This window comes from Perca flavescens, chromosome 20 (assembly GCF_004354835.1).
Source record: "Perca flavescens isolate YP-PL-M2 chromosome 20, PFLA_1.0, whole genome shotgun sequence".
NCBI classification, from domain to species: Eukaryota; Metazoa; Chordata; class Actinopteri; order Perciformes; family Percidae; genus Perca; species Perca flavescens.
This window is the reverse complement of record NC_041350.1, coordinates 10,931,498-10,954,980: the sequence shown is the minus strand read 5'-3', so window position 1 is coordinate 10,954,980 and position 23,483 is coordinate 10,931,498. Positions and strand designations below refer to the sequence as shown.

General features: G+C 41.7%; 2 protein-coding genes across 7 annotated transcripts in view; both read left to right on the top strand.

The window, feature by feature from the left end:
• The window catches only part of maco1b (macoilin 1b), a 16,179-nt gene extending 8,703 nt beyond the window's left edge, over positions 1–7,476 (top strand). Inside the window, exons 6-11 of one of the 2 annotated variants that reach the window (XM_028566019.1) lie at positions 894–1,449; positions 2,505–2,663; positions 3,073–3,255; positions 3,391–3,511; positions 4,764–4,938; positions 5,070–7,476. In XM_028566019.1, coding sequence (XP_028421820.1) covers positions 894–1,449; positions 2,505–2,663; positions 3,073–3,255; positions 3,391–3,511; positions 4,764–4,938; positions 5,070–5,272 — 1,397 coding nt within the window. In that variant the 3' untranslated portion in view covers positions 5,273–7,476. Of the gene's footprint in view, positions 1–890; positions 1,450–2,504; positions 2,664–3,072; positions 3,256–3,390; positions 3,512–4,763; positions 4,939–5,069 lie in introns of both variants that reach the window. The other variant, XM_028566018.1, reaches the window with a different exon arrangement.
• Positions 7,477–11,164: 3,688 nt separating this feature from the next.
• ldlrap1b (low density lipoprotein receptor adaptor protein 1b) overlaps positions 11,165–23,483 on the top strand; it is a 33,199-nt gene continuing 20,880 nt past the window's right edge. For 4 of the 5 annotated variants that reach the window (XM_028566468.1, XM_028566467.1, XM_028566472.1 and 1 more), the window contains exon 1: positions 11,165–11,524. In XM_028566468.1, the coding sequence (XP_028422269.1) occupies positions 11,440–11,524 (85 nt within the window). In that variant the 5' untranslated portion in view covers positions 11,165–11,439. Of the gene's footprint in view, positions 11,525–12,662; positions 12,761–23,483 lie in introns of those variants that run through there. The other variant, XM_028566469.1, reaches the window with a different exon arrangement.

Genomic DNA, 23,483 nt, shown 5'->3' with positions numbered 1-23,483 from the left:
GTCTGAAAAACAACACCAACGGGACAAAATGTTGCGTTTACTGGTAAACTGGTAAACATTGTGACCGGCTTATAATGACCGACTGCTACCTGTTGTGGAAGTTTCCTCACGTTACTCTGTCCTCTGTGACTGTCTACATCTAGAAACTAAGCTGCGCGGTGCAGGGAACAACTCTGATTGGCTCACGGAGGTACGTGATCAGACAGTGGTTTATGGAGCGCTTTGGCTTTGCAAAAACATTGATAAGGAGCGTTCAATGACGCATTTTAAATATCGCTCGATCACGCAAATTTGATCGTGGGAAGCCAAAATTGTGATCGTGATTAAAATTTGATTAATTGTGCAGCCCTACTGGAAACCAAACTGTTTTTTAAATCACAACCAGGCTTTTATCAAGTTTGTATTGGTTTGTCATGAATCTGTCTTATCAAACAAGCCAAGATTACTTCTATGTACATTTGCAGCATTTCCCTCCCTAGCCAAAGTCTGTGGTTGCAGGTGTACGTGCCTCCCAGTTCAAACAAACAAACCATGCACATAATGATCACAAGAGGATCTGGTCCTTGGGTGTGATTAGGCATAGATTTGAAAGGAGCTTGCAGGGCAAGGAGTTAGTGGGAAAATGTCCACAATTGCAGAAAAAGGATCACTTGAAATGCAATGTGTCTTGTTGTAGGCAAAGTCTGGCCATTTCACACAAGTTACACGTGGATCCCCTGTCAGTGCTCACACTGGTTACATAAAGTCATGTTTTATATATATTTTTATATTTATATATTTTATATATATATATATATATATATATATATATATATATATATATATATATATATATATATATATATATAAACAAACATGTATCCCCTTCACTTCCCTCCTTATTCATGCAGCAGCAGCAGCAGCTAAAGGAATATCTGAAGTGGACACACCTCCAGTGTCACAGAATGGCGCCCCAGCCAATAAAAAGACATCAGCATCACTGCCGGAGTTAGAGTATAGAGAAAAAGGGAAAGAGGGGAGGGGCGGCGGGGAGGCTAAAAAGCAGCACAACAGCATCCTGCCATCGTCAGTGGACTCTAAACTCCAAGAGATGGAGTATATGGAGAACCATATAAACAACAAGAGACTGACCACAGAGCTGGGCAGCATAGAGAACCTGTTGCTTAAAGAGGACAACAATTCCTCCTGCTCCTCCTCATCCTCCTCCTCCTCCAAAAACTACAAAAATGCTAGCAGCAACGTGGCGACGCTCAACTCTTCGCCACGCGGCCATAGTGCTACCAACGGCAGCGTGCCCTCCTCTACACCGTCATCCTCCTCTTCCACGGGGAAGAGCGAGAAGAAGCAAAAGTTAGCAGTGGGGAAGGGGACGTCGGGAGGCTCCCACAGGGATCCCACAGACAACTGTATCCCCAACAACCAGCTGAGCAAGCCAGAAGCACTTGTTAGGTAAGAAGCACATGCTCAGACACAGACTTATTCATCAAGACGCATACTCATTAAGACTAAAGTACACTGACAAATAAACTATTTTAGCTTTGCCTTGTATTTGAGATGACATATTCTGCCAAACTAAATGTCTTCCACTAGGGCTGAACAATTTTTGAAAATAATCTAATTGCGATTTTTTTCCCCCAAATATTGCGATTGCGATTCGATATTCAATTATTTTTTTAAGCTCTTTGTCTTCTGTATTATTCCACAAAGACAAACAAATCATTGTATAGTATGAACAACACACAATTACACACTAGACAGTTAAATAAGTAAAAAAAAAAAAAAAATATATATATATATATATATATATATATATATATATATATATATATATATATGTATATGTATGTGTATATAACAAATAGTTTTTTATGGAGTGCACCTGGAGCAAACAAAGGATCAAAATTGATGGTGTTTTATACAGCCTAAACATGTCATCAAAAGAATTCCTTATGGTCATCAAGAGAGTCTTTTGCTGGTGTGGGTTTTAATTGGGCTGAGAGTTTAAAACCATGTTATTTAAAAAAAATATATATATATAAATAAAATGCAATCTTTTGGAATTTTCATTTTAATGACCGATAATGTTTTTTTAAAGTGGGTTTAATTTTGATGGAAGCAGATAATTTAAAATGTCAAAGAAAATAGGCATAATGCGAAGAATGTATGTAGTGCCTCCCTGCATGTCTAATCTAAGTTTGTCAGTGCTTGACTCTTTGCAATGTGGATTATTTTGTTGCAGATTTTTCTTGTTTACTGTCTCAACGTGCAGTTTTCTTGGTTACACTTTGAATTTGACTCATGTAAGACTTGGCCGCTGTTTGCTACTGTGGTCTGGGGCATGTGTATAGTTCATGGTTGGACCATTAGGCCACAATATTTTGAATCACGTATACCATAACTACATACATGTTTCGAACGCAAAACATTACTTGCAATGTGAGGATACACTTTTGAAGCATTATTATTTTTTTAATAAAAGCTGTTCACTCTCCCACCCGGGACAGATTGGAGCAGGATGTGAAGAAGTTGAAGGCAGACCTGCAGGCCAGCCGGCAGGTTGAGCAGGACCTGCGTAGCCAGATTGGCTCGCTGGGCAGCGCTGAGCGCTCCATACGCACTGAGCTGGGCCAACTGCGCCAGGAGAACGAACTGCTGCAGAACAAGTGAGTGGGGCTACTATTTACTGGATCAAAGCAAGGTCACACTAGTGGTCCTTTTTTGGTTTAGGATCACTACTTAATGGGGCATTGGGGTGTCCATTGTCATGCATCAGTATAAATGAACACTAGGAAAAGAGCAGAAAAATCATTGCATCAAAACAGCTTTACAGTCACAAGTTAATTTTGGATTGGGAAATGTCTGCCAGAAAACATCCCTCTGATTGGTGCAGACTTTACAATTTATTTCCATTGAGATCACAAATACCAACAATTTGTATGGGCTGCTCAAATAAACTCTATACATGTGAAACCGTGATGGATACATAAAGCACAGGTAAGAAATGCTGTTCCTGCCCCCTCTGTATTTCCTGCTTGTTAATGTGCTGTTCTTTATGTGTCTGTGCACTTGTAGGCTCCATAATGCTGTGCAGGCAAAGCAAAAGGATAAACAGGCAGTGGGCCAACTGGAGAAAAGGCTCAAAGCAGAGCAGGAGGCTCGAGCCACTGCCGAGAAACAGCTTGCAGACGAAAAGAAGCGGAAGAAGTTAGAGGAGGCCACAGCAGCCAGAGCAGTAGCACTAGCAGCAGCATCCAGGTAGGTGCACATCTGACATTTTTAAACTTCATTTTCAATAACCATTTTACGTCTGACTTGTCGCTCGTTTCTTTCAAGTTATGATCTTTTTATTATGATAAATTCACTACTTTCTTTCCTCCCATTTTTGTTCAGAGGGGAGTGCACAGACACGCTGCGGCGGAGGATCACTGAATTAGAAACAGAGTGCAAGAAACTAACAATGGACATCAAGCTAAAGGAGGACCAGATCAGAGAGCTTGAATTAAAAGTTCAGGTAAAAACAAATTCGATAACTTAAATATTTATAAGAGTTTTTCCAATATTATTGTGGTTTAATGCATTTGCTTATGTGTAATGCATTTTGGCGGACAGTAGAGTAGTTGGTGTAAGATTTACACCTTGTAAGTTATAAAGAAGCTTTTTGATTCTGCTCCGCAAAAAGTATTGTGTGCATTGGCAGTTCTGCTTTTGTCAGTAAATGGGAAATAGCTTTTGCAATATGGTGTGACAAAGCTTCACACAAGACCGAAGTGATGCAGCAAAATGTAACATGCCCATGTCTATATGATGATGGAGCATTTCTTGGTGCTCTGTCCCAGTTATAGTGCCCCAGAACTAGCTAATACCTGGGTGCAAAAGTCAAGTAAACATAGCTTTAAAACAGTAAATGGTCAAATTGTTCTTGGCAACATATAACATATTTATAATTTCTTTACCTTACCTATTTTACCTTTTTGTCTCACAAAACACCTTATCATTTTAGAAGGAGGCAAATGACTACATTTCTCTTTGTTTGATAACTTTAAAAGTAAAGTTAGGCTTTGCTGTCGGCTTCCTGACTCATACAACAAATGAGAGAGAGAGAGAGAGTCACACGAGCCATGGGCTGAACTGCCGGCTGCAGACTTGTGTCTTGGCCGAGCGAGCGAGAGGCGGTGCTATGACGATTGAGTCAAGACTGTGCGCCCCCATTTTCAACCAATGACCTAATTTGTCCCGCCCCAGTTGTTAGTGACCCTGGTCAGGTGCAATTCACGTTGAAATTGACCCGCGTCCGACCAGCTTTCGACTCCCCTCTCAACCTGGATGGTGAAGCCGAGTCAAAGTCAATCCTGGGTTGAGCCCTCGGTGTGAAAGGGGGTATAAGAGGAGCCAGTCAAGATTTTTTTTTTTTTTAATAGTCAGTAACCATAATCACTACTGTAGTTTTCTAACTGTGTTGTTTGATTCACTACAGTGATGCGTACTTACCTCAAGCACTTGATTAAATTACAATCTAGGTCAGGGGTTGTCTCTCCATTTGTTCTTCATGCACCACTGAATTCACTTCTGTTCCCATGAGTTATAGGACTGTATGAAAACGAATCAAAGTTTCACTGTCCCATTGCATATGTGCCTCACCTTGCATCCAGCAAGCTAAAAATGTTACAAATAGCCATTTACTGAACATTCAATCCCCTGTGTGCTGAAGTCTCCGGTCACAGACTGTAACCCCCTAACTGTATCTCTTCTCCTCCATCTCTCAGGAGCTTCATAAATATAAGGAGAATGAAAAGGACACGGAGGTGCTGATGTCGGCGCTGTCAGCCATGCAGGACAAGACCCAGCACCTGGAGAACAGTCTGAGTGCAGAGACCAGGATCAAGCTGGACCTCTTCTCTGCGCTGGGAGACGCCAAGAGACAGCTAGAGATCGCACAAGGTCAGTCTGATATCCACGAACGCCGTATTTACTCGCGCACGCAGTGCTTAGACTGTGAGCACACACGCTACAAATATTCTGAACAGTATTGTCAAAGTTACCTTGTTTTTGGATTGACCTGTTGTTTTCAGGTCAGATCCTGCAGAAGGACCAGGAGATAAAAGATCTGAAGCAGAAGATAGCCGAAGTGATGGCCGTCATGCCCAGCATCTCCTACACAGCCGACACCAGCAGCATGAACCCTGTGGCCCCCCACTACTCCTCCAAATTCATGGACACCAATCCCTCCGGCCTAGACCCCAACGCCTCCATTTACCAGCCACTCAAAAAGTGAACGCTTCGTCCCGCCCCTCTCCTGCCTCCATCCTCCAATCATTTTTATTTCTCGTGCAGGCCCACCACCTTCAAGTCTGCTCGGCATGTCTGCGGCTGAGGACGTCGTTTTTCTTGGGTTTTTATTTTTCTCCTCGCCAGGTCAGAAGGATGTTGTATTGTGTGACTGTATTTGTTGTAGTTAAAACAAAAGACAAAAAAAAAAAAAAACTTCAAACGGACATCACATCAACTACGAAGTCCCAGTTTTCTTTCTTCTCTTAAGTGTCTAGTGAAACCTCACAGAATCGGGTATGTATCTTCATCTCAAGGGTGTTGCTCTACCTTTCCCACCACCTTTGCAACCAGTTACCTGCTCTTTGGTCCTGGGGAATAGCTGCTTTATTATTTTACGTTTGATGTTTTTCCTCCTAAAACTTGGAAGACAGAGTTCTCCTTTATCATACAGTCATACAACCTGACTTGTATCCCAATTTCTTTGACAGATTGTTTTTTTCCTTTTTTTCTTCCACCAAGGAAGTATGGCCACATCTGTACAACCAGAGGAATGTAATGCAAAGTTGGCACAGACTTTCACCCCAGTTATGTTTTAATTTATTTTTTTAAGACCCCAAATTAAGCCTGCTCTCAGCCGCTTTGGGGTTTGGTGGTGAATAGTTTTTAAAATGTATTGTGTGGTTCTATTTGTTCACTCTTTAAGATTCAAGTGTTGATTTCAACAGGCTGGAAGTGTTGATTGCAATAAGTAGGAAAATATATTGTGCTAACAGCAGAAAAAGTAAACCTTAAAATGAAATGGACCCAAGCAGCTCCTAATGTTCAGCATCAGTGAAAACTGCAGTTTGGTTTCCCCCGCTCTATTTTCAGACCTAGTTTGTTGAGTTGAGGTGTGTGTGTGTCAGTGTGTGTGTGTCAGTGTGTGTCTGTCTGTCTGTGTGTGTCTGTCTGTGTGTGTGTGTCTGTCTGTGTGTGTGTGTCTGTGTGTGTCAGTGCTCTGCATAATCTATTACCAGTTGTCATGATCACAGTGTCTTGATTTGAGGACACGGAGTGAGTTTGGTAATGAGATACGGCCCAACCCTTCTGAATTAGTTGGGAAGCATCTGGCTAAGCTGGACATGATAAGAATTTGACCTTGCTTAGTGAACTTGGACAAAGTTGCCTTCACACTCTGATTTGGCTTTTGGACTCCCTGCTGATTTTCCAACCATCGTGTCCACTGGAGGGCAGCTTTGTCCCTTTTTTATGTAAGTCACATTTAATAGATACATTAGATGGAACCAAATTCATACTCCTATTTGCCCATTGTCAGAATGTTGACATGACATAACCACCACAGAGTCTACTGCTTACATGTCCACTCGCAGAAGCACATCTCTACTGCTGTTAAACCCAAATCCCTCGGCTTAGCTGCTTCCCCTCTGTTCTTCTTGATTTCCAATTTAAAGTTGCACTGTAGCAAACACATGCTGTTCGAAAGGGAAAACTGTAAAGATGGACTGTGCAATGTAAGCAAAGCTTTGGAGACGCCAACTTTGATATAGCAGTTAAATAATTTAATTTAATTAATCCTCCACTTCAGTTTGTGTGCCGAGACTGGGAATGCTTGTTTCTCTAGTAATGTGTTCAAGAATGTACTGCAAATGCATTGGTTGACGTGTTTTGTCAAATATCCAGTTGAATATCACTTAATGGAAGTTTCTGTTAAGCAGGTAGAGAAAGTGGTCACCTGTTTGTAGTAGACTGTGTAGTTAAAAGTAAGGGACTAGAAAGTCACATTTCTTTTTGTGAATGTTACAGTATTTGCAACTGTTGGGGGAAGTGGCTGTATTTTTATAGCAGTTTTACTTACTCCTGTTTCTGGTATTATTATTTTCCTGCAGGGAGAAAATCGCTTGACGCTGATGTGGTTTCACCATCATCAGACATGGTCATTGTTGTGCGTGTGGTTTCCATCTAATGTGTATATGGAGATGCTCCCCCCGCTTAGATTGCAGTCATTGGCTCCGGGAAAAAAAAAAAAATGTTGTGAAAATTACAGTTTGGTCAGCTGATTGTTGGAAGTATAGAAAAGTGTTTTGTTTGTTTTTTTGTTTTCTATGCCCACAGTCACTGCTCTTGTTTCTCCCCAGGTCTGACTTTGGCTGTGCTCTCGCTCTGTGAGGTTTACTAGGAATAAACATTTTTTTTCTTCTTGCAAATTGACTATTCTCTGCTTGCTTGCCTTTACTCCGACAGTATGTCTAGATATTTCAAAACGACTTGTAAGCTTTGTTTGTTTAAAGTGGCATTGCAATGCGATTTTACACATTAAACCAGACCTTGCCGTCTAAAGCCTGCTTTACAAACTAAAAGTTGTGGGGTTAACAAAATGGACGAATCTAGGAGGCAGGGTATCTAATACAAGATGCAATTGAGTTGCATTATGGGAAATGAGAAATCCAGTGTTACAGAAGCTTGACCCATACGTGACTAAAAGTCAGAATATCTCAGCCTCTGTTGTTTAAATTTTGACCATGCGTTTATTTTTCTGTCTCTTGTAAATCCTTACACTTTTATGGAAGTGCAATACTAAAATGCTGGGAGTACCCCAGAACCTTCATTTATTTATGGCATCTCAAACACTTTATTTTGGTTGTACTATCCTCTTCTAAAAGTTCCTTTTTATTGAGCGATTCAGCTCTAATGAAAGTTTGCTACATTAGTATAGTTGTAAATTTGCAAAAAATCTGGTATTGGAGATTAGAGAGGCACTATTGCTTTAGTGCCACTATGAGGCAGTGTTCATCCGTATGATGTAGGTTAGATGAGATAATCTCTGTCCACACAGATTCTGGTTATTAACTGTCAAGAACCACTAATTTCCTCTTTTCAAAAACCAACATCACCCCCCCCCCTTCCCCTTTTATCTTCTTTACAAATTCAAATGTAATCACCATCAGGGAGTTTCTGTGCTCCGCTGACCTCTGGGGCTTGACATTTCAGTCACTGAAGGAATCATAAATGGGAGCAAATTATGGGCTGCCACACATTTTGATTGGAGTGATAATTAATTTATCTAATGCACTTAGCGGTTTGGGGAGGGAGATAAAGAATCCCTGTGCCAAGGACAGTGAATTGCAATGCATAAAAGAAGCCCTCTGCTCAGCATTCTGTCACATGCCAGGCTTCCCCAAATACGCTCGATTAACCTGTGCAGCGAGACAAATGTGGGTAAAGCTCCTCGCTCGTTTTCTCCACATTATCTAGTGCCTAGGTTGGGCATAAATTTGTTTTACACTCAATCCTCAGTATTTTATTGCTCTCCTTGTTCCAATTTGGCACCGTACTCTTTGGCAGAGTCAAGCATGTGGAATTAACAGATTCAATCGGTCTTTTCTAGCAGTCTGCATTTGGCGCAGCTGTACTCACGATGCCATTAGACCTCACCAATCTGCAGTGAATTGGTATAGCTCTCATGTTTCTCTTGACTTACTCAATAAACATAAAGTCCATGAGAAAGTTTCTTGGCAGCGGAATAGACTTTCTAAAGGAAAAAACAAGGAATATGGTGAAACTGATTACATTGCTTTTCTCAGACGATCCCTAAAGATAGTGTATTTACAGTGTGGGTAAATAGATATGGATGTGTATGAATATACTTGTTTGTCCTGTATAAATAACTCGTGTTTTTTTTGTCTTTCATACTCACCTTCAGATTGAAGAATCATCTCTGTTGAATGTTGGCCATCCTGATCACATTTCCCCCCCACACACACACATACACACCTCTTTATATGTTCAGCTGGACCCATCTTCTCTCCTCCAGCAGAAAATCATTGATTTTTCTTCCCAAAAACACCTACTGTAACTATTACCCATGTTGCTGCTTAAAAGTCAAGATATGTCTTGCATGCTTCAGTAACTGGGAGATTTACTACAGCAGAAGAGTGCACTCTTATTGTCTCAAGCTTCTCAGTCAAGCATGGCTGTAGCTGCCAACAAAGAAATAGGGATTTAAAGGGAATGCACCTGCCCGAGTACATTGCGATGGTTTGGTTTACAGTGCTACACTGATGTGGTGATAATTCTCCTATGGAAGCTTTTTTTTTTTTTTTTTTTTTTGTGCAGAATAAACTCAGTACTATGTCACTCCTAATTGAGCTCCAGAGTGAAGATAGACCGTGGTGGGGTTGCTGCCTAATGTGTCCTTGGGGAGGTATTAGCCTGTTGCACTCTTGTATCTGAGCTTGTCATCTCCTGTGAAATCTGGTGCTGCAAGAGTTTTTTTGAAAGCCATTCTCCTGAGTGATTCATTTAGTGGGTGATGATGTAAGCTCAGCGAAAGTCAATATAGAAATTGGGCTTGGCACATTTTAGCAACAAGGCAATTCAAAGTGCTTTACATACAACATAAAAAAGCAGTTAAAAACATCTGTTGAAGAGAATATAAAAAACAGCTAAAACAAAATGAGACATGTATGAAATACAAGAATAAAAGTCAGTGCAGTGTGAGAAATGAACAATTACTTAAAAAGAGAAGCATCAAACAGAAAAGTATTCAGCCTTGATTTGAAAGAATTGCAAATTGCAGGGGAACTGCGGTTTTCTGGGAGTTTGTTCCAGATATGTCGTGCATAAAAACGAAACACTGCTTCTCCATGTTTAGTTCTGACTGTGGGGACCGAAAGCAGACCTGAGAGTGCTTTATAAACCAACGGCAGTTTTTTTTTTTTTTTTTTAAACCAATTATTTGGGAGACAGGAAGCCAGTGTAAAGACCTCAGAAATGGAGTGATGTGATCCACTTGAAGTTTGCCTAACAACACTATACAATCATTAGCATTACAATATAAATCAGTATGCTATCTAAGTATTACTAAATGAGACTAAAGTTTTGACATATTTTGGTCGGTACTCATAAGGTACTGAAGTTTGACACGAGTGAATAGAAAATTATTTGTGGGTATGATTGTGCTTTCTAAATTGGTTGGCCTATCTGTTTCCTTGCATCATTTAAAAAGTCTTAACACTGCAGAAAAGGGCACTATTAAACGGTCACAAAGAGTAATTTTGATCTCTGAAAAAAATGCCAACTTGTTAGTTGACCGTATCTCGCCCTTTTGGTCATTAAATGTGTATTTTTAATCATGGACAAAAGAGGTCAATGTGACATAAATTGCTCTTGGCTGACTGGCTGGGTTTCCTTTACAGGGCTATGAAATGAGGAATTTGTACATTCTACAGTCTAGATCTCCCTAACTTCATTTTTTTTTTTCTTCATCAGAAGAACCCTCTCCTCTAGATGTTCACCAGGGACTCCTTGGCTCTCAATTTTGAACAATGACTCACTGATATAGTGGGTCTTTTCTAAGAAAGGACCTCACAGCCTTCCTCCCTTGCAGCTGTTTACTTATATTATGGGCTACCAGAGCATAATATGGGTGCTATGGTTGAATACAGTAGAGGGAACGGGATGCAACTGATCAGAAATAATATTATATTAAGTGACTATGTTAAAAAATCAGAGAGCTTGCTTGAAACAGACATTGAACAATGACCTTTAGGCAGTTGCCATAACGAAAACATTCACAATAATAGTTAGTTTTTACTATAATGCATGGTGTGAATTAAGCTTCTATATCAACCTGAAAAGGAGAGTCAATTAACTGAATTGAAGTAGTTCCACCTTCCAACCTAATTTCTTGTCATGACATTCCTGACATTTCCACTGAATAGAAGATTCATTTTGAAACTCAAAGAAGAAGCCATGTGGCTGAATAAAACATGAGAGGTTTAACCACAGCCCGTGATGTGACTACCAAAGTATTTGTGACAAAAGACACCGGCTGGGAATAAAACTGCACCGTGTAATAACAGGAACAAGAGCAACAGCAGCACCGCCCGCTCGGGATGCGAGCGCCGCTGCTGCAACAACCTCACTCGAGTGATTCCACAAACGGGCGTCACGCACGTTATCCGGTTAATTTACATACAAAACACCGCCCAGGGGGACGAACATGATAATCGACCATCGACTGAAAGCTAACCGTGCGGTGGGGAGGAAAAAACAGCTGAAAAAAAGTTTGGACGGGAGAGGACTGCATTAAACCAAGCGAAGTGCTTCGACACAAACGAACAGGCACTTGTCGGGCTTGTCGGGGTCTTTGCCCCACTTTTGGATTACGATATGGACGCTTTGAAATCCGCTGGAAGGGCAATTATACGGAGCCCCAGTATCGCCAAACAGTCGTGGGCTGCGAGCAGACATAAAAGTGAGTATTCAGTTGTCCAATCCATTACCATGAAGGCGTTAGCTGCTGCTAATTTGGCTAAATCGAAGCTAACTTGGCTAAACCAAGCTAACGTTAACGTTAACGTTACCCTCTCGACGAGGAGCTGTCATTGAAACCGAAGGTTTACTTAGCGTTACTTTACAACTCGTCTGTGGACGTCAACTAGCTACAGGGACGAAATAGCTGTCAGTGTGGGGGTATTTGGTAGACCTATCCACTCGAAAAACGAATAGTTTAACATTAGAGCCGAGTATTTCAAGTCGGAAATGTTTGTGCTTTTGAATTTGACACTCAAACTGACAAGCAGCGCCCCGCAGCTTGTAAACTGACTCCTGTTGATGCTTTTGCTCACTGAGAAACAAGTTCGGCTGCCACACTTGTTCTCCGCATATTTAGCTAACATGTCGAATGAGTTGCTCGGGTTTATTTACTCAGACCAAAACAGGACAATGTCGTGACAAAAGTTTGTGAAATCCTGTCTGCAACGTCACTCTGCCGACTGACTGACACTGCTGTGAAATTTACAACAGAGGCTCAGCGGGGAGCTAAAATATTGTGAGGTGGACACTGTTGTGCAAGTGGAGAGAGGTAGCTAACGTCAGGGGAGTCACGGGAGTGAAAAGGCATCAAAAGATGAGTGGCCGTCTGCCTTGCAAGGCTGTACAATCCTAGCAACGCACAGTTGCTAGGCAATACACTATTTGAAAAAAAAAAATGCGGGGCTGTATAAGGAGTGGTTGCAGGGGCTAAATCTTATAGGGGGCTCGAATTGGGGGTTCAAGGAAAGCCACACTAGGGTTTTTCTATATGACTGCCTTCAGCTGCTTCTGCTTTGTACCCTCCAATGTATAATCATCACCCAGGCTGAGCATGATCACACGGACTATGCTAGCATGGCTGTCAAATGCAAGCTGAGCTTCCTATAGACCCTTTTGCTTACACAAAGGGGGAATGCCCCCCTGCCCCCCTCTTTTTTTTGTTTTGTTAAATAGACAATAGAGCAGTTGGCAGCAAGATGTCACACGTGCCAGACAGTGCAATCGATGCTTTGTTTTGGTCCACTCCTCTCTTTGTGTGTGTGTGTGTGTGTGTGTGTGTGTGTGTGTGTGTGTGTGTGTGATGCACAATAAGCATGGTTCTTCCACATCTGACCAGGCAGTGGTCACAGAGGGCTAATGATCAATCTATCCCCACTGCTGGAAGCCCTGGCTGATGGTGAGCTTTGCTTCTTTTTTTTTATCCTTTACTTTAATGTTGATATCACGATCCGATCCAAACACCTTCTGTTTTATCATGATTTAACTTAGCACCAGAAGCTAGTTCATAAAAATTCAGGTGATTAGTTAACACATCCATCTCCATCTGGTTTTTAGAACAAAGTGACGTCGTCTGCATATAGGGCATGGCAGTAACTTTGGGCGGGAGCCCAACGTGTGTACCAGATATAAGACTATCTGAGTTCATGGTTCAAGGGGGGCTGGTGGCCAGAATGTATAAAGCCGCACTCAGAGGGCAGCCCTGTTTCACCTCTCCTCCACATTAAAACACTGTTTACATTGACACACACACACTAGATTTAACATACAGACATCTGATCAAATGAATATAAGTTTCTGGAAAGCCATAAGACTCCATTACTCCCATAGATAGTCTCTGGAAATATAATCAGTCTTTTTTTTTTTTTTTTTTTTTTTTTTTTATCTATCATATGCATTTATCATTTCTCTGGTGAGCTTTGCCATGACTCCACATTCAATCTGTGGCAACAGTTTCAACATCCTCCACTCTCTCTGCTGCTTACAAACAAACAGACAGACCGACAGACAGACAGACAATAATATGCTGGATATTGAATCAATATTTCAATATCCGTCATATTATTTCTTTACCCATATTGTGTAGTCAGTGGAGCTTCCTGTTTTTGTCTGTGATAAAGTAACTGTTCAACTTCCTCTTTTTTTCAATTAGTTGAGATAAATTTAGGCTTAACTGTGTTTCAGTAGGCATCTGTGATCTGCAGAGTCATGTATTCATCTCGTGTCAGTAGGCTTCTGCTTCAAGGTGGATCCTGTTTTCTGCGTGAGATGTATCCAGATACTGTACTTTAGACCACAGAATACAAATTGTAGTAATTTGCCTTCTGGCTTGGATTGTATTTCTAGATTTAGACGGGTCCATAATTTGAGGCAAAGTTTTGCAACATGTCTCCAGTAAGTTGTCTCTCCCTCCTGTGCGTAGGCTTGGCCGTGTCAAAGCAGCCTATTAACTTCTTCGGCATCCATCAGCACTGCATTCCTTTTCTCCCACTGTCAGCATTGGATTGTAACAGGTTCCAGCATTGTTTTCATAGAACTGGCCCGTGTCTCTTTAATGATCAGTCACTGCATGCCTACGTTTGGAGTAGGCTGACGTTAGTGCCTGCGTTGCCCTGTTTTCCTTCCTTTTGCAGTCTTGTGTCTCTGCACGGGCAAGAATGTGTCAGCCATGTCATTTCCTGCATGGTGTTAAACAGCTCAGTTGCTTTTTGGCAGTCTGCTGAGCTGACAAAATGTTTTTTTTCTGCACTGCCCTCCCATTACATCTGAATAGTTAAAGGGGTGAAAATAGTATGTAACATCAACCATCTTTTTAGGTCATGAAGGCCTTGTTTTTTTCTTTGTGTTAAATGAAAAAGTGTGGGAGGCAGAAAATCCCTGTCTGCATTGAAGAGAGCCGGTTCCCTCCCACGGGTCTGGTCAAGTAGCTGTCTTCTGTGGGGTTGTCAATATTGAAGCAGCTACATATCAGGATGTCAGTGGACCCATGCAGATGGCTAATGGGGGAGTGTGTATGATGTTAAAACATTTGGACTGCATCATTATAACACCTAGATGTGTGAGCAAATGTTGACGATGGATGCCGCCACCGAATATGGCAGTTTGTGTAGCTGTTGACTAATTTTGCATTGTGTACATTATTCAAATAGCATCAATGCATTGACAGAAGTTCGTGTCTAAATTATACATCGGTAGCTAGAATTTAAATGACATAATGGTAATGACAGACGCAGTAGACTTGTAATTACCGTTTAACTTTTACAATAGGTGCATCTCACTTCCCATATGCGATAGCTCCCCGGTCCTGGGTTGAACCAGAAGTTGTTCTTGCCCTCCTTCGTGAAGGCAGTCTCCAAACTCTTATTCCTGCCCCGCAGAGCGAGCGTCGAGGAGGGATTTTTCCGAGGAGCTATGAGTGAGGATACGCGAGAGCAGCCTTCCTGGAAGCCATGCAGCTGAAAGCTGCTGCTAACTCCGCCCATACAGCTGACCGATTAACGTGACGCTTCAGAGGAAAGGACGTCTTATCCCTCTAAAACACACTTCCTCGTTGCCTCTCTCCTCCCATGATTTACTCCGTCTCTCCCATGCTTCCTCGGTGGGACGGACTAAGATGCGGGGAGGAGCTGGGGATGCAATTTAAGGAAAATTAGATGCACCTAGTGTGTGGTCTGCACTGGCCAGTCTCCCTGCACCTCTGGCCACGCTCTGGCCAGTCAGTGCTCCGTCCCCATGCACAAAGTCACCTAAAGGGGGCTACCAGGCTGTAATGGAGATTGCTGCAGGATTCCTTTATGGAGTTGTAAAGGCCTTACAGATTTATAGCTCTGTTAGATCTTCTGTATCTCTAAGCTTCTGTGTGTAGAGTCACCGATGATGAAGTCACGTGTGAATATGTGTGGATAGGACTGCACAATCATGCTTTGTCACTGTTAAGGACAACTTTTTTTTATCCTGCGGAGACATGGATGTTTGACTTTCTCTCGTTTCAGCTGAAACAGCAGGAAAATTAAGAAACTTTAAACATTAGAATTGTTAGTTGAGCGGTATGATGAATTTGTGAGGCAATCTATTTTCATCTGTTATTCACTGTGCAATATTGCATTCAGTTGCCTCTGATTAGAAAACATGATCATCTATTCCCATGTTATTTCAGAGAACACTATATCCCTTTCTGTGTAAACTGTAAAGTACTTCTTATAATTAAATAAACACATTCATGTCAGACACAAAATTAGAAAACCAAGTCCCTACTATGAGTTAAGGAAATGGACAGAAAAGCTCTTATTTGCCCCACTTTTTCACAGTACGCCCTACTTTTGAAAGCCTGTGAAGCCAGAACGGAAGTCTGGTCACTTCACCTTCCTGGTAAGAAATAATTGATTTAATCTCCTTTTAGCCATATGTGTAGACATATGGTCAGTGTGCTAGTCCACAGTTCTTTGGCTTTAGCTTCATTGTCAGTAGGACATTTTGGTGACTAAATAAACCCCATATGAGACTTTTACAGCAAGGGGAGAGCCCACAGATCCATATTTAGACAGCTATCACAGCCTGGAAAAATTTACGTCGTTGGTCATTCAGTATCCCCAGCAATTACAACCCCTTCCTTTTTTAATCTGTTCTGAGCAAGGGAATTAATAATACAAGTTACTACTGCAGGCATGATAAGGCCATGGCTCTACAGCTCCTAAAGCTTAAAGGTGAATTCTGGCTGATTTTTACCTGAATCTTGATCGCTAGATGTCTCAGAGTACTGTCAATATGAAGAAAAAAAAAAAACAACCTAAACTGGAGTTGCTGCAGCTAATAGCCAGAGCTCCTAGTTAGCTAAAATGCCAGTTGTGAGGGCATATTAAGATTAAGCAACAACTGAATTCCCACGGGACTTCAGCGCGAGACTACAGCTAGCCTTCAGTAACGCTACTGTGCAAGCCACAGGCATCATTTGGACCGTTTCCATGTAGTTACATAGTCACTGATATGGTCATAACCACTAGAGTGCTCAATTACCTATTTTTGAAGGGGAATAAACTTCAAATTTTCGTTGCGAAGCCATGACCTCCGTGATCGACTCTTTCGGCTTTCGGTGAAGCGACCGATGGAAAAAGGAGGTAGACACCACAAACTTTGAATCACAATGTCTGAGTTGAAAACACATCTTGTTGTTCATGTTGCACAGACATTTTAATTTGATTTTGTGTCTGTTAAGAGGCACAAAGGCACTCTTTAGAACATGCCCCCACACAACTGGTAATTTGATTCAGGTACAAATTGGCCGGAATTCTCCTTTTTTAAGCTAGACATTGTTGAGCAACCCCAGCAGTAGTTCCTTTTCTCTAACTTGTCAGTCAGCTATGGAGGTTTGTGGTTTGCTCAATAGACATGAATGAAGTTTTTTTAACCACCAAAACCTTCAAAAATCCCTGTTGTGTTCTGCCACTGGTATTGAAATAACCCTCACATGACACACCCTTTTTTCTTGGAACTCATCTTGTAGGCCTATATGAAATCCCTATTTCATATAAAAAAAAATATTTTTTTTAGAATGGAAGATTCCTTTACTGGTCATTGACCTGTCTCTCTCCCATCCACCTGTATATCTGCCACTGCAACCAACATTACAAGTTGAAACATTTCTCTTGCAAAGAAGCGCGTCATAATATTGGAGTAAAGATGCAGAGAAGAGATTTGCAGAGGAGCTGACATGCCCACCTCCAAAATCTCAGGGACACATTACACAAATCTGTGGTCTTGGGTGTCAAACTGCTTCAACAAGGATACTCATCAGCCCTTGTGGCAACATGTGACCAAACAAAGACTCAAACAGTCAAAGCAAAGGAGTGGTTTATTCATTTTTTAATTGTACTGGTTTGGTGGGGGCGGTCCTCGTGTGTCCTACCTGGACCCGAGTGCAACCGGGTCCAAATTACATTCAGTTTAAGGTAGGGTCCCATTCTGTTGCTGCAGGTCTCTTGCTTTGTGTGTCAGTATGTCTAGAACTCTAGTGGACTCACTATCAGCTCTGATCACACCGCTGGATCATAATCTTTGCTTTTTTTTTTTTTTTGTCCGTTGGTTAATCATTTTTGGCTTCATGCTTGTATACTGGTGGCGCATCGTGCTGCTGACTGCGTTGGTGTTCTGCGTTGCACATTTTATAAACTGTATATAACCCCAGTTTACATTTAATATTATGTGCAAGTATGTTGCTCATGGTCACAGACCCAGTTGCATCCTTATTTGTCATCATTTGAGTTGCAAATATAACTAGCTCCTCCTGGTTAGCGTGCTTTAAGGATCAGTTTCATTACCCTGCTTCTTGTTGAGAGTACATTCTGGCCTCGGCTCATCAGCTGTAATCCGTGACTGGCATGACTACTCATTTCCCCCCCCTCTCCCTCTTTTCACTTTCCTTCTTTGAGTGGATTTAGCCAATACTGCAGGACACGTGTATCATGTTGTGACTTAAACCATGACTATAAGATTTTTATCCTCTGCAAATCCTTTGCTTCATCCAACTGGAATTGTTTTGTGTGGTCATCAAATTAAATACAGATACACAGTCATGCAACGCTTCCTTTTGTGTTATTGGAAATGCTACAACATACCATAAACCTGCTGGTGTAGAAGATGAAATTAGAGGAGCAGCCCAGTGCCCAAGGACGGGGAGAAAAGAGGTCACAGGCTGCTGGACATAAAGGATCCCCACAGACATTTAATCTTGCTTACTTTGTATCGATTGCTTCTTTAGCGAACTGGCCTGTAGTTTACGTATGTCTATGTGGTAGGGCTGCACAATATATGTTTTTTTTTTTTTTTTTTTACTGTCCTCGCAATATCAGTTGGCGCAATATACACATCGCGAAAGGCAGCGACATATTGCAAAAGATACTTAGAGATTTTTTGTGTTAGTTGAAAGAAAAAGTCAGTAGCATGGGCCGGTATGAGATTCTGACTGTATAACCTTCAGCAAAAATCTCACGGTATTCCGGTATTGCAATTACAGCTTTAAAAAGTTGTATTTTTGAAATGTCTGGGTAAAATTTTAAACACACTGCACACTGGCAGGGAGAGGGATTTCTAAAATGCACTTTCTGTCCCTAAAACAGCTCATACCTTAGGAACAGTATGATAGTAAATGTGAGTGGTTTTAAAACCGTGACTTTTTCAAACCGTGGTATACCTTGAAACCGGTAACCGGCCCATGCCTAGTAGCAAACGGCACTTTTTTTTGGCATTTAGGCCTTTATTGTGACAGCTTAAACCCGCAACCTCTGTGTCGAGGATTGAGCATCTATATATATGGGCGCTCTCTCTACCACTAGGCCACCCAGGCACCCCGCAAACTGCACTTTTTAATGTAACTGTCATTCTTTTCTAGTGTTTCTTGTTCTTTTTATTCAGTTCAATGTTCAATTTGTTCAATAAAACAATGTTGGACATTATTTGCTTTGAGAATACCGGAAGCAGCAGAAATGCAGAACGGAGTACACTTTAATATCTGTTTATTTATCGCAAGTAATCGTTATCGCGATATTCAACAACGTTATCGCATATTTTCCTCCATATGGTGCAGCCCTACTCTCTGGTCATTTGTATTTAATGCTGTTGGTGTATGTGTGTATGTCACGCAGAGAGGTTTTGACCTGGGTTCCCGATAATATGTGAAACATTTCCTGTATACTTCCCACAAAAGCTGGAGTTAGGAGAAGGAACAACAGTACTGGATCAGTCTTTGTACCAGGCAGGGACAGATAGTACCAGTGGCCCCATGTGTAACCCAGTGTTTCTCTTTGACTAACACTCAGAGCATTGTTTAGAAGACAGAGACAATCTCAGCCTTTTCCTGTAATGGCTGTCTGTCTTTTTAAGAAGTGGTGAGGACGGTGCTCATCTCTGACCTGCACTGACATCCAGGGACGTGCACAGGTACGGGCTATTGTTGCCCAGGCAACTGCACGTTTGCCCTGATTGGCTTAGCTGCCCCTCTGGTGAAAGAGCCTAAATGCACTTTTCTTTCTTTTTTTTGCTGTTGTGGCTGCATCAATACAATAATACGACCATCATTACCAAAGTTAAATCAAATTAAATCGCTACATCATCCTTTTTTCAAGATTAGAGCGATAGCCCCTCCAAATTTCTGTGCGCGTCCCTGCTGACATCAACAGCCTGAACAGGACGTAACATAACGTACAGTTACCCCCATATGGGCTGAAATATGTGCCACCAGAAATTGAATTTGAATAATTTATTTTTTAATTTGAATTGCTAAACTTGAATTATTGCATTGAAAAACTGAATTTGAATCACATAACTTGAAATTGGTAGGTAATACATCTGATTTCATATACTGCTTTAGTAAAATAAATATTTCCGGGCTGACGATGCGAGCAGCAGGATGTAAAAAACGAAAATGACTGTTGCTAGTCTGGACTTACCGTGCCAAGGTTGCAATAAAGGTTTCCTAAATGCCACATTTGATGTCAGCTTACTAATTGATTGCGGGTTTTGTGTAGATTTGGACTTACGTTTATTCCACTTTGTTTAAACGGCGAAGTGGAGGAAGCCTAGTGATGAGTCCATAGCAACCAGTTTGTGTGTTGAATGTTACCCAGAGTGCTTTGGTGAATGGTCTCAATGTTTTGTTTTATTTCATGTGAATACTAGTTTACTAGAGGAGTAAATTAGTATTTGAAGTAATGCAGTAATGTAGGAAGTGTGCATTTAGTTTCCATGCTTATTGTGTTTCCACAACAACGTTGGTGAGTAAATCTATTGAAAGGGCCACCACACCATAACAGAGGAGTGTGATGTATAAGATGAGAATGCTGAGGTTTAGTCACTTAGGTCATTGCTGTAAAAAAAAAAAAAAAAAAACGATGGTAATTGCTATATCTTTGCCAAGAGCAAACCAGTACAGAAGGTATCGATAAATTGTTGGGGGAGGATCATGCCTTTTTTCCAACTCGTTTTGGAGGGTCATAGAAAAATTATTACTGGCGAGGGGAGGCTCATGTCTATTTTGACTAAAAGGTCCCAAAACTCCTCCGGTGGCCCCTTAAATGAATAACGAACAGTCCCTTAGCAATTCAAATATAAATGATTCAAATTCAGTTTCTGGTGGCACATATTTCAGCCCATACCCCCATACCATGGTTACGTGGGACTTGACCACAGAAAATAGTCTGCAACAGCAATGTAGTACTTAACTTTTCTGTGGCATATTAAGAGGTTGCCCAAGGCTCTCTCTCAACAAGCTTTGTGCTGTGTCTCTGCGTATCCCTGCAGGCATCTTTCCTCATCTTAGTCGGCAGTTTCTAAATTTAAGTGTCCTGATTGGAATCTAATAATGCTGGAATAGTTTTTTATTTTTATTTTTTTGCACTTGTGTCTTGTCACTGTGAGATAAGAGGAGGTCATCTCACCGCTGGCCTAGGTCAGCTGAGGCCTTAAATAGCTGAAGATACATGAGCTAATTTGAATATTACAGTGCCTGTTTGGGAAATTCTTAAGACTTTCAGAGATTGTTGGTCTGCTGTTTGCACCCAAACATGACAAGCATATCTTTTGCATCAGACGGGGGGGGGGGGGCACGAATACGCACAACAGTAAGCATGATCAGTGGGGGCGCCAAAAATTCCTCTATGTGGGAAAAACCCTGACATCTCCAACCAAAGCAAGAATTAAGACCCTGTTGTTTGCCTGTTTCGGGTGCTTGTTTCCCTGTGCAAATGTGTTTTTAACACCACAGAAGCCACAGTGGAGATTTGTTCAATTCTAATCTTGTTCAGGTGAAGGTATGCGGGTATGCTGGTGGGCACGAGTGTGTCCAGCCTGACAGTCATTCACAGTTTGGGATCCAGAGGGCTCTGATGAATGCGCTGCATGGGATTCTCTCCTCTCTCATTCACTGACACCAAGAGAGAGCTCTCAATGCTCAGAAGCTCCTTTTCAAACCTTGACAAAGGGGAAAATGTCGATGCAGCAGGCTTGACTCGTGGAGCCTGCTGGAGCTGTGGAGGGGCGTGGGGCTTTGACTGCTGACCTGAAAGTCTTCATTTTTGTTTGGATGTTAAACCAAGCTGGGCCACGCTGCTGCTAGTCCCCTCCTCCCCTTCCCTAGAATCCCCAAATAATCATTCACGAGAGACTGTTGAATATGTAACTGCTGTCACCTAGTGTTTCAGCACTGCGGTGGCGTACTCATGTACATAATCTGGTACCGCTCGTAGACTATGATGTCAATAACAAGGATGTTAAAGGATTTTTCCCAGACACTGCTAGAACATCAACTCCTACTGTTGGATGTGATAGTTAGTCACTGCGTAGGTCTGACTCAGCCAAACTCCTATCACATGCTCGTCACCGACTGTGAGGAAGAGTTGGCATTTTCATATTTTTTTAATTTGTCTCTGTCCTCAACCATTGCTTGTATTTTCAGAGAAGCATGTCCATCCACTTTCAAGCAGTGGGCTGGAAGCGAGCTTGATCGCAGTGATAAAACGACTTAAGTTGTCAGGATGGCACCGTGGTGATGATTTGTGTTTTTATGCCTGTATCGCGGCATCCACGTCTCCCTCTCTGCCAGCCCCAGACTCCACTACATCATTTAGCCTGCATCACACAGCATGGCAGAGCGCTCTTGCCGTTTCCACGGTGATCAAACTTTATTTCACGATTAGCCTACCTCACTTCATTTTCTCTTTTATCTGCTTGTTCTTCATTTACGAATGTCTCAGTGACTCCGCTTATCTTGTCTCCCTAACTTCCCCCTTCTGTCTGTCTGTCTGTCTGTCTTCCCTTCTTAAAGTGAAGGTTCGGAGTAATTTCACCCTAGGGTCCTTTGCACCATGACCTCGAGCCAAACACCCCCCAGAAGCTTTTTTTCAGCTGGGTCGAACATTGGGAGAGTTAGCGTAGAGTAGCGTTATCAGCTGAATAGCTTAGCACAGGGGCAAATGGACCCACGTTTGTATCTCGTAAATGACCCCACTAATAATGCCCGAAATTATACCAAACTTCTACACTAGTACAAATAGGTTATGCACTCATAAAACGATGGATTGGAAAGTTTGTAAGTACACCAGAAGTTTATGTAAATAACACTTGCCTGCTGGCTTCTGCTCTCTGCTGCTGCTGCTGCCGGCAGTAAGACGAGTGCTTAGGGCCGTCTACAAATTACAACACTGAAAAGAGATACAACAAAAATATTTATTAATTTAACTTTTTTTTTTTTTAAGTGCTGTAGTATAACTAGCAGGAGACAAGTAATAATTGAGGTAAGTTTGGAGACATTACCTTATTTAATCATTAAATTAATAAATATTTTTGTTGTATCTCTTTTCGGTGTTGTAATTTGTAGACGGCCCTAAGCACTCAGTAGTAGCCGCAGAGACGAGAAGCCAACAGGCAAGTGTAATTTACATAAACTTCTGGTGTACTTACAAACTTTCCAATCCATCGTTTTGAGTAAATAAACTATTTGTACTAGTGTAGAAGTTTGGTATCATTTCGGGCATTATTAGTGGGGTCATTTACGAGATACAAACCTGGGTCCATTAGCCCCTGCGCTAAGCTATTCAGCTGATAACGCTACTCTACGCTAACTCTCCCAATGTTCGACCCAGCTGAAAAAAGCATCTTCGGGGGGTGTTTTGCTCGAGGTCATGGTGCAAAGGACCCTAGGGTGAAATTACTCCGAACCATCACTTTAAAGCAGAGGCAAGGCCAAGGTGGATTTTCTCTCTTCATAACTGTCCCTTTTGCTGGCTGTTGACAGGGAGAGCGATAGTGATCCTTTCTGATCCTCCCTTGTCAAAATCGCCTGCTTCATTTCCTCGCTGTTGGCTTTGACATTCTCACGCAGTCTAAAATGCCATCAGACCCATTTTTGCACAAAAAAAACCCCTTAATTGATTTAATGACCTCTATTGCACTCATTTAGAGAAACATTTGATCCAGAAGTAAGGTGTTTGAGTATTAAACTTGTCTCTAAAGGTTTGTGCACTACAGTTCAGATGAGGTGAACGGCAGAGTGAGGGAATAGCTGCGTGTATTTTTCTTTGTTCTGCTGCTCCTCTCTTAGCCGAACCCTGCCAGTGGAGTGTTGAGACTTGTCT